This window comes from Tenrec ecaudatus, chromosome X (genome assembly GCF_050624435.1).
Source record: "Tenrec ecaudatus isolate mTenEca1 chromosome X, mTenEca1.hap1, whole genome shotgun sequence".
NCBI lineage: Eukaryota > Metazoa > Chordata > Mammalia > Afrosoricida > Tenrecidae > Tenrec > Tenrec ecaudatus.
The window spans coordinates 150,795,182-150,806,755 of record NC_134548.1 but is presented as its reverse complement, the minus strand read 5'-3'; the positions used below and the strand labels follow the sequence as shown (position 1 = coordinate 150,806,755).

General features: G+C 45.5%; 1 protein-coding gene across 1 annotated transcript; it reads left to right on the top strand.

Moving 5' to 3' along the window:
* Positions 1-1,307: 1,307 nt before the first annotated feature.
* Positions 1,308-1,940, top strand: LOC142433786 (melanoma-associated antigen 10-like). The gene has a single exon (XM_075538477.1). The coding sequence runs from the start codon at positions 1,308-1,310 to the stop codon at positions 1,938-1,940; it is 633 nt and encodes a 210-aa protein (XP_075394592.1).
* Positions 1,941-11,574: the final 9,634 nt, after the last annotated feature.

The window sequence follows — 11,574 nt, the reverse complement described above, 5'->3', positions numbered from 1 at the left end:
CTCTGCCCCTGGGAGAGATGGCCACTCCGCCCTGCTTTGGCCTGTCCCTGCTGAGCACTCTGGGAGGTACTGGAACTCAGTGGACACAGTCCTGTGTGATCCACCCTCACTCGCATCTTGGTGGTCTCAGACGGGAGTCTCTTGCTCAGACTTTCTGCACTGAGGTCAGAGAGAAGCATTCCTAGTCGAATCCATGCATCTATGTATGTGCTGAAAAGGACCCTTGTTCCATCCCAAGGATGAAGAGGCCAGATCTCTGTTCCACACTTGTTACCACACCTTGGGGGACCCTGGGCATGGGCTCACCTCACTCCACCATCATTAGGCTCAGAAATGGAAGCTCTTGCTCTGAGAGTTTTGTCTGTGACATCCCCCATCCCCGCCCCTCAACTTCTAGGGAAAGCTGAAGACCCAAGTTAGCACTGAGAAGATTACCGACTCCCGAATTGTGAGGCTCTCACAGAGTCTAGGCCAAACTCTTGCCAACACTGAGGGATCCGTTCTGGTTTTGCAGTCTGTGACCTCAGCTGCCCTGCTATTTCCCTTCACAGGCTCTTAAGACCTTCGAGGTGAGGCTGCGGGTCTCAGGCACACAGCCCCAGACCAGGAGAGTACGGGAGACCCAGGAGGTGCCAGGAGTCCAGGTGAGAAGCCTATTTAGTGAGACTGTGCCACAATAGCAGGACTGAGGGGATGCCACAAGGACTGACCCAGCCTGCCTTACAGTCAGTCCTGGAAGCCTCTGGCTGCCAATGTAGCTAGAAGAGCCTTACTCCATGTTCCAGCACGTCTTTAGGGCCCAAGCTGACCTAAGAGGACAGGAGACAGGGGAACCTAGTGGACACCTAAACAAACTTACTTGTAAGGCACTTGGGTTTGGGCAGAACTGCCAAGGTTGAGTTTCTGAGCAGCAGCCGCTGACAATCTCTCCATCTTTATTAGGCTTGTGGACTCCGCGATCACCACCCTCCAGCACAAGGTCTTGTCATCAGCTCCCAAGAAGAGCCATCATGCCAGGTGTTTATCCTCCAAAGCGTAAGCGCTACACTCTTGAGCAAAGCCCTCAGCATGAAGTGGAAGCACACGTTGCAGCTGCCCCCTCTTCTCATGAGAACTCAGCAGCTGCAGGGCTGCCTGTTCCTGGGACACCAAGTGTGTCCCAAGGTTCTGAGCAAACCAACACCACTTCCAGTGTGTTGGTCACATTCGGTGAAGAATCCACCGAGGAAGAGGGGGATTCAAGTTCTGCTGACGAGGCAAATGATGAGTGCTTGTTCAGGGCTGCAATAATAGACAAGGTGTTTCATATGGTGGAGTTCCTGCTCACCAAGTACAAAGCAAAGGAGCCCATCTTAAAGATAGATATGCTGGCGATTGTCGAAGGATATGAGGCCCACTTCCCTATGATATTCCAGAGGGCCTGTGAATGCACAGAGCTTGTCTTTGGCATCAGTGTGAAGGAAGGGGATCATCTAGAAAATTCCTATGTCTTCTGCAGTGCTCTCGGCCTCACCTGCGAGGGGATCCTCAAGAACGACCATGGCATGCCCAAGGGTGGGCTCCTGATAGTTGTCCTGAGCACAATCTTCAGAGAGGGCAACTGTGCCACTGAGGAGAGGCTCTGGGAAGTGCTGAGTAGAATAGAGGTGTATCCTGGGATTGAGCATGTTATCTATGGGGAGCCCCGGAAGTTCCTCACCCAAGAGTTAGTGCAGGCAAAGTACCTGGAATATCGCCAGGTCCCCAACCATCATCCTGCTCGTTATGAATTCCTGTGGGGTCCAAGAGCCCACGAGGAAACAAGCAAGATGAAATTCGTAGAGTTCTGGGCTCGGCTTAATGGTACTATTCCAAGTGCCTTCCCAGCCTATTATGAGGAAGCATTGAAGGAAGAGGAAGAACGAGCCAAGGCCATGGCCAGTTCAAGTGCTAGTGCCTGATACAGCCGCTCAGAAGATTCGTGTGCTAAGTAGTGGAGGGCCAGTGTGGGGCTGGGGGGAAATTATTAGTTTTGTCTTCCCCTTCCATACATAATATTGAGATTTCACTCTCATTATTTTTTCTAATGCTGTTCCTTTGAACAGCAAGATTAGTTAGCTCATATTCTAGGTTTTATGAATCTTGGGACCGTTAGGAAGATTCTTGTGCTAAGTAGTGGAAGGACAGTAAGGCTGGGGAGAAACTAACAGTTTTGTCTTCCCCTTCCATAATAATATTGAGATTTCACTCCGTTGTTATTTTTTCCCAATGCTGTTCCTTTGAACAGCAAGATCAGTTAGCTCAGATTCTAGGTTTTATGAAATGCATCGTTGTTCTGCAGTACCATTAAGTCACCCCCAACTGATGGCAACCCAAGCCACCCCAGACCAACTAGCCTGTTCCTATGCAAGTTGCAGATTGATGCTTGGAAATCCACACAATTTCCATGAGCAGAAGTTCCTATTTGGATCACAAGACTTTCCTTCCTGATCCATGTTCGTTAGGAAGTTCCGTGAAGCTGCCTATTCAGCATCACAGCTACTCACAAGCCTGCAGAGACAGGAGAGGGCAACTTGTAACAATGAACCACCATGGACAGCAATAGCCAGTGCTCTCTCTGTTTCCTGAAAAAACCTGGGAAACTCTCCATCATATTTAGTGTTCTCCAACAAGTTCATGAGGAAATGGAATAGAAGTTTCATTGACAATGTGAAAGAACCCAGCAGTAAAATAAAAAAAGATGATTAATTTTTTGATTTATGACTTTCAGCCTACAATTGCTTGGCTTATTCTTGAGTATGGGGGAAATTCATTTTTAATGAAAGAATAACTTTTCCACTGACACAATTATTCCCTAAACATGAATTGGGCAGGTTCTCTGTGGAGAATATGGTGTTGGTGGGGGCGGGGTTGGGGGTCAGGATAAATAAGGAAGGAAATACAAACACAATCATGAAATTGCCTCTGGCTGTCATGTGACGTTATGTGGGGATTATGGAGGTATGAGACCTATGGGAGACAGGCGTATCTGCTGCACAGGTGGTGGGTTTGAACTGAGGTAATAAGGCCAAAGAGTAATGCAATGTTCTACCAGGGCTCTAGACACATGCCATGTACAGAAACTGAAGAAAACTAAAACCAGCAAGACGTCATTGTGTTAGTTTTGAGTCCTGGTAACGCTCTCTGAGACAGAGTAGACAAGTCTCGCGGTCTGGGTTTCTGAGGCTCACATCTTTAGTGAAACAGATGCTGGTTTCGAACTGCTCGCCCTGTGATGAGCAACCTAAAGACTAGATTTAAGAAGTCATGTGTACCTGATAGTGAGGCAATTTGGGCGTCTGTGAGGCAAATTTAAAGTCAGTTGGTAGCAGCCCTGGTGCTGCTTTTCAGAAGATGAGAATCTGCTGTTGGCAGTTCATGGTGGACCCCGGGACAACCAGAGACTTAACCACCCGGGACAAGCTCCTGCAGCTCTGCAAGGATTTCCTGAGAAAGACCATAGTTTCACATGGCAGTGCCCAGAAGCGATTGCCTGTCATTTCCCTCGCTTGGGAGAGCCAGGGCCCACTGCCTCCAAAGGACATTCTAATTAGGCCAGCCCTAAGCAGTTCTGGGTTGGTAGTGGGCAAGTTGGAGGAAAGAAACTGTTTTAGAACAAGGAATGGCTGGGAGGGAGGGAGTTAGTCCTTGACTCAAAAGAGCTCTTCCTCCTCCAGCTTGCTTCCCATGCCTTTTTAAAAAATCATTTTGTTGGGGGCTCATACAACTCATCACAGTCCATACATCCATTGTCTCGAGCACATTTGTATATCTGTTGCCATCATCGTTTTCAAAGCATTTTCTTTCTACGTTAGTCCTTGGTATCAGCTCCTCATTTTTCCCCCTCCCTACTTCCTGAACGCTTGATAATTTATAAATTTTTTTTTCATGTCTTGAACTCTCTGATGTCTCCCTTTACCTCCTTGTCTGTAGTCTAACCCCTGGGGGTAGTTTATGTAGGTCATTGCCAGTGGTTCCCCCTTTCCCTTCTCACCTTACCTTTACCCTCCTGGTTTGGCTACAGTCAATATTTGTTCTGAAGAGTTTATCTGTCCTATATTCCTTGTGTTTCCAGCTCTTATCTGTACCCATGTATGTGCTCTGGTCCAGTCAGATTTTAAGGTCATGATAGTGGTGGTGGTGGTGGGAGCAGTAAAGAACCAGAGGAAAGCTGTATGTTTCGTCGGTGCTTTACTGCACCCTGACTAGCCCGTCTTCTCCCCACGACCCTTCTGTAAGGGGATGTCCAGTTGGTTACAGATTGGCTTTGGGCCTCCACTCTGAACTCCCCCCTCATTCTCATTGCGGTTTTTTCTCTGTGTCTTTGATGCGTGATCCCTTATCCCATCGACACCTCAGGATCACACAGCCCATGCCCATCTTATAGAGGTAGTCAAAACCCACAATAACAGAGACAAAAGATTGAATTAAAAAGAAAAGTACTAGGAAAAAATAACCAAAAAGCGTACAAAATTCCAGGTCTGTCCGCTGACCTTTATAACTATCTCCCCACTGGCCTATTCCAGTTTCAGTTCCTGTAACTGTCCCTCTTAGCCTGAAGTCTCTTTTTTGGGCTTCTCAGGGACTTTGTGCCTTGGCTTTGCTCCCATTACGGACCTGTTATGTTCCCTTCTTGGTTCGCATTGCTGTGGGGGGAGGGGAGGGTGCAGATCTGACCAACTCCAAGTCATGTGACCATGAGAAAGCAACAGGACCGAAGGTTCCAGAGGGATGTGGGAGGAGGAGGTGGGGGTCAAAGTGGTGAGTAAACAACGCCATAGACGGGAACAACTGGGGAATTAAAACATCAAAGAGAACATAGAGAGCCTGGGGATATTGCAGCAATAGCAATCTAGCTGAAAGAAATTACTAAGAGGCAGAAGAAGAGCAAGCATGGGTGATGGGGTGGGAAGAAGGTAAAAGGAAATAGGAAAGCTCTACGAAGCAAAGCTATGGATCCAGGTATAAACAGGTGTGCACTTACGTAAATGAATTAATTCATAAAAATGGAGGTATTGGCATAGGTATATATATATATATATATATATATATATATATATATATATATATATGCATACACTGAGGTAGTGGATGAACTTTGGGCCTCTGCTCAAGTACTCCAACACAAGAACCCTTTGTTCTAGTAATCTGGCATTCTGTGATGCTCACCCTCCTGACATGATTGCTGAAGACAAAATGGGTGCATAAGCAAATGTGAAGAAAGCTGATGGTGCCTGGCTATCAAAAGATATAGCATCTAGGATCTTAAAGGTTTGGGGCTAAACAAGTGGCCACCTAGCAGAGAAACAGTAAGCCTACACGGAAGAAGCACACCAGCCTGGGCGATCATGAGGTGTTGGTGGAATTGGGTAACGGGCATCCGAAGACCCAAAACAAATACACAAAACCATATTGTCGAGAACAAGATGGGTCAGAGCAGAGATCCAAAACCCAAGTATAGACAATAGGACATCGCCTTACAGAAGGGTCACAATAACGGCATGACTTAACCAGGGCATAGTATAGCACTGATGAAACACAATATTTCTCTGATTCCTTGAGATTTCCTTACCTCCCCCTTCCATGACCCTAGACCTGCGTTTCATGGTGTGCTAGACAGAGCATGTACACATAAGAGATAAGAGCTCAGGACACACGAAATGCAAGAACAGGAATGGGAGCATCACTACCAGGAGGTTAGGGAGAGGAGGGAAGGAAGTGGGAACCAATTGCAATGATTGATACATAAACAACACCACCATCCCCACCACTCCAAGGGGGTCAACAAACAGAAACTTGGGAAAGGGCGATAAATTTTGGTGTAAGATAGGAAAATAATAATGTATAATTTGTCAAGGGGCCATGAGGATGGGTGGGGAGAATGGAGGGAAAAAAGAGCTGATAGCAAAGGTTCAAATAGAAAGTAAAAGTTTAGAAAATAATGATGGCAACATATGTACAAGTACACTTGATACAATTGATGTATGGATTGTTATATGAGCTATAAGAGTCCCCAATACAATTATCTGTTAATAAAGAGATAAATAACAGCTACCCAAAAAAAGCCCTTCTTCCCTGCCACATCCAAATAAATTGCCTCCTCTAGGGGAAATTTTCGCTCACAATCAATGCCTTCGAGTTGGCATGGACTCACATGGACTCTGTAGGAGAGGGTAGAACTCTCCCTGAGTTTCCAAAACTAACTGTTTCAAAGGTTAGCAAGCCCCATCTTTCTCCCGAAGGAGCAGCTGTCAGTTTCGAACTTTGGACCTTGCCAATCACAGCCCAGCTTCCAACTACTACTACAACAAGCTTCTCTGGGGAAATTTAAAGAGTTTAATTTATAGCAACATTTTATTTGGCTTTATGCTCTATGTCCCACCAAACAGCATGCTCTCATGCCAACTCTCATCATTTGGGTGAATAGTGCCAAGATGCTTGAACTTTTACTCTGTAAGCCAACCAAGCCAGACTCTCACTGTCAGTGTGTCTTACCCACTGATCATGAACCTATAGGACAGGCTAGAACTCACCCTGTGGTTGGTGGTTTTGTACTGCTGATCTAGCAGTCCAACATGTAACTACTGCACCACCGGGCTCTCTTAATACATATGAGTCAATTAATCAATTGCAGTCTAAAAAATCTAGCCTATACATGTATAATTTCCTTTATTAAACAGTATTTTCAATTCCATAACTGACTAAATTAATGATATTATCAGTAGTGTTACCTTATGCCCATGGGGATGATTTATAACGTTCTCCAATAAAATAATAAAAATCTTTTAAAAATCTGAGTTATCTTGAATTAAAAATAATGGGTGGTAGGGTCCAAGATCAAAATCCTATTATTAATAGACACCACTGAATGTGTAATATAAGAAGTTTCAAAAAGTTTGTGGATAAAAGAAAGAAAAATATGGACTATCCTGCTGAAACCTCCTTTAAATGTCCTTTCTATATGCCAGGCATTGCACCAGGTACTTTACATATATAACATGCACCCCAATAGTTTAACAAAAGACTTATCAAGCCTCCTTCACAGAGGAAAGACTCATTTTCCTAGTCGGTCACTATATGTCCAAGACTAGTCAGGATTATTAAGTAACGGGACAGGGACTAGCCCTCTGGTTAGAATTCATCTAGAGCTCATGCTGTTCTCAGCCCTCGCCCGAGGCTGACCTTGAGCCCCTTAAAGGCACTTCTCTGGACTGTTCCGTGTCTGTGTTGGTTTTGCTCCGCGCCATGGAGGGGGTTCTGACTGACTCACAGCTCCCCTCTATGTACAACAGAGCACCCTGTCCTGCGCCGTCTTCACACTTGCTCTTAGGGTTGAGCCCCTTGCTACAGCCCCCATGTCAATCCATCTCATTGAGGGCATTCATTCTTCCCTCTTTCCTATTCTGTCAGGCATGATGACCTTCCCCAGCGACTGCTTTCTCCTGACATCAGGTCCAAAGTACAAGCAGCAGAGTCTCGCCATCCTTGCTTCGAAGGGGCATTCTGGCTGAAGTTCTTCCAAAAGACACTTGTTGGTTCTTTGGGAAGTCTATGGTACTGTCAGTATTATACTCCAACACTATCATTCAAACGCATCAATTCTTCATTGGTCTTTCATGAGGAATATCCAATTTCACATGTGAGTGAATACCATGGCTTGGGTCAGGCTCACCTGAGTACTCACAATAACATTATTCACTGGCTTCTCTCAGATGGCAAGAACTAACGCTATGGCTGAGGTAGTGAAAGCCTAAAAGAAGGTGACAATAAGAAGGAATACCATGGGGATTGCTGTTGGGCTTTCTGCATCTGTGCTCTGCCTGCTCGAGACCCAGGAATCTGAGGACTGAACCTTCCCAGGAGCCAGCTTCTTTGCCCACATGGGGCTCATTGTGGATTCCGGTAACCCCACACCCATGCTTCTGAGGAGCACAGCCTGACAGTTCTTGAAACCCTGTGTCAGGTCTACGGCACATGATCACAGTGTCCTTGAAGAGGGGCACCACTGAGCAGTGTCTCCTAACCAGGAATGACCTGGACCAAGGGCCTTCCTCAAGCAGGTGGACAGCCAGAGACATGGTGAGCTGAGGGACACTTGTCCCCAGTAGACAACAGAGGAACCACAGAAAGACTTTCAGGTATTACGAATATGAAAGGTGCCTGCCTGGGGCAGCCAGACCAAAGGCGGGGAGGCGTTAGGCTAATATGTCCTGCTCTCCCCATGCACTCTTCTTTAAATCGGGAGATTGGTGCAATGTAGAGATTGCCCCTGGGCACTCATTACACTCCCCACACCTCTGGCAAAATTTGTGAGCTTCACGGTGCAGCTTCTTAACTTCTAATATTTGCTCAATCAGCCAGTTTGCTAATTGCATAACCTTAAACTAGTCTCCGTTATGTCAACTCCTAACTATGGTGACTCCACCCGTGTCAGTACAACTGCGCTCCACAGGTCATTCAATGGCTGATTCTTCAGAAGTAGAACGTGACACCTTCATCTGCGGCCCTCTGGGTGGACTCCAACTTCCTGTCTTTGCATTACCTGCTTTTCAAACATGACCTGTTTACACGAGGGACACAGCGCTACCTCCACCACGCCCCCCCCCCCCATACCAACCGGGACAAAACCCTGCTTGACCCTGTGTGAGCAGCAGAGTTTGCCATTTGTAGCCCACCCTGAAGGAGATTCCAGGGCTCCTTTTTGGAACATTATCCTTATCGTTGCTCCTTATAAGGGTAAAAAAATATAACAGAATTGATTATTTAACCAACATTCTTTTATTCCGAGGAAGACTTCTCCCTCGCAGGAATTTTGGTGCCTTTCAGCTATTGCTGTGGCTCTCATCTCAGCATAAAGGAAACAAAAATCGCCACATCTGGACCAATAGAAAATATCGTGATCAATGGAGAAAAGATTGAAATTGTCACTTTACAATCAGCATTCGAAGTATTGGGCAAGTTTGCTATAAAAGACTTTTCGTAACTGAATTACTGCCATTGAGCGGATCCTGACTCATAGTGACCCTATAAGACAGAGTAGAGCTGCCCCTGTGAGTTTCCTAGGCTTTAAATCCTCAAAGGAGCAGAAAGCCTCATCTTTCTTCCTCAGACAGGCTGGTGGGTTCAAACCACCAACTCTATAGCTAGCAGACCCAGGCATAACCCACTATGTCTCCAAAGCTCCTTAATTTTAAGATAAGGTAATATAGTGTTACAATTAATAAACCAATATTGCTATATAACCATTAGCTAAGCACGTATTTTATTCATGTTTTCCTAGTTTTTTTTATAATGTCCCTTTTCTCATCTAAGACCACATCTAGGGTATCAGAGTGCGTTTAGTCATTATGTCTCCTTAGAGTTCCCACTTGTAACTTTTTGTGTTGTTTTGACTTTTTTAAGACTTTTGCAGTTTGAGGACAATTGATTGTATATTTTATAGAATTTTCCCCAATTTGGGTTGTTGGATGCTTTTCACATTAGCGGGGATTACACATTGGGCTGCTAACAACAAGGTCAGCAGTTTGACATCACCAGCAACTCCGTGGAAGAAGGTGGGGTGGGGGGGGGCGGGTATCTACGCCTCTAAAGAGTTACAGTCTCAGAATCTCACAGGGGCAGTTCTAGCTACTCTCTTCTATCAGGTTTCTATGAGTCAGCCTCCACTTGATGGCAGCACGTTTGCTTTTCAGAGAGAAGGATTATGGGCCTTAGGAAGAAAGACCAGATATGTGAAGTGCCATTGCTTTTTTTTAATATCATTTTATTAGGGGCTCATAGAACTCTTTTCACAATCTACGCATACATCCATGTATAAAGCACATTGGTACATTCATTACCCTCATCATTCTCCAAACATATGATCTCCACTTAAGCCCCTGGCATCAACGGCTCATTTTTCCCCTGCCCCCCCCATGAACCCTTGATAATTTATAAATTATTATTTTGTCATATCTCGCACTGTCCGATGTCTCTGTGCCACCCCTTTTCTGTTTGAAGTGCCATTCTCATTATAAGCAGGGTGATGTTGTTGAGTGCCATCAGGCCGGTTCCCACCCACAGGGACCCTCTGCCCACAGAATGAAACACTGCTTGTTCCTGGACCATCCTCACCATTGTTCTTGTATGTGAGACCGTTGTCTCTGCCACTGTGTCCATCCAGCTCCCTCCTCGAGGGCCTTCCTCTCTCTGCTGCCCCCTCTACTTTACCGAACCTGGTGTCCTTCTCCAGGAACTGGTCCTTTTAATCATGGGGGCACATTACCTGTACGACAGCACTGTGGATGTGGACCTTGAAATAGGCTGTGGGAGTGTCAGTCAGTTTCTCCATGGTCAAAGTACCCCGCCCTGTTCCACATTCCGCATTTTGGAAGGAAGTCATGCTGTGCAGACCACACTAAAGAAGAGGAATGTTAAATTCCCAAATGTTAAACTTGAGGAAAAAGTATATACATAAACCATTCGTAAATTTGGAAGTCTTTTGTTCCAAATTTCTTTTCTTTCTCCCTAATCTCCATTTGCTCAGTTACTCAGCTTCCCAGGTATTGATGTTATACTTTGGGTTATAATTCAATACAGCTTTATTTTGATTCTTGCACACACTGCCACAGATTTGACCATTGGGAGCTCTCTCAGGTGGTTCCAGCGTGCCTTTTACATCCCCACATCAAGGTGTTTCACATTTGCATCTCACTCCCTGCAACAAGCTGCCCCAGGCTCATACTCTATAATTTCTGTTCAATCCTACAATCATCCCTTGCTCCAAGGATTCTTGGCTTCCTTTATGGGATAATGATGTTAGAAGCCAGCACTCGCTATGATCATTGCTACCGGGATGGTATTGCTTCTGGGCTCTCTTAGTTGACAGAGCAAGGGAATCATGTGAGCACACACAATTCACTTGTAGACTCCCCAGATAGCAGCTCCAGCTTTGTTCCAGGGTGTGGTTGCTTTCAGTGGGGCATGCAAGAGAGAATGTACGTGCTCCATCTTAACCCTAAAACGAAAAGCCTTGGTCCCAGGGTCCCAGTTCAGACATGCACAAGTTGATCCCACACAAAAGGAGTTGAAACACCCCTCGGTGATCTGTGGGTGGCTACAGACAAGTTGGCTCAGGCATAGTCCCATTGGGGGATCTTCAATGTTTTCAACAAAAATGGAGGCCTCAGAGGGGATCTGTGCAGTCAGTACAATCCAAAACAAGAGAGGATAATGAGATTGTACTGGAGGGAACCCCAATATGGTAAAGGTTTGAATTATCTTAAAGGACACAGGGCAAACAGGGGACTTATGAAGAAATTTTAAGAAAATGAAAACGGCTTTGGTAAAGAAAAATGACATGAACTTAATGACCAGGACTTTAATTTTTTTCCCCCATCATGAGGTTGCTCATTCGGCATAGGCTGTCCTATAAGAATTTCATTGGGAAATCTTACCCCATTTACCCTATAGCCCTGGTCTTGCCTCTTAAGATGGCTTCTTTGTTCTCCAAACAAAAAGAACAATTTAAAAGAACATAATTTAAGTCTTCCAAAGATGCCCAACTTGTTGCTTTAA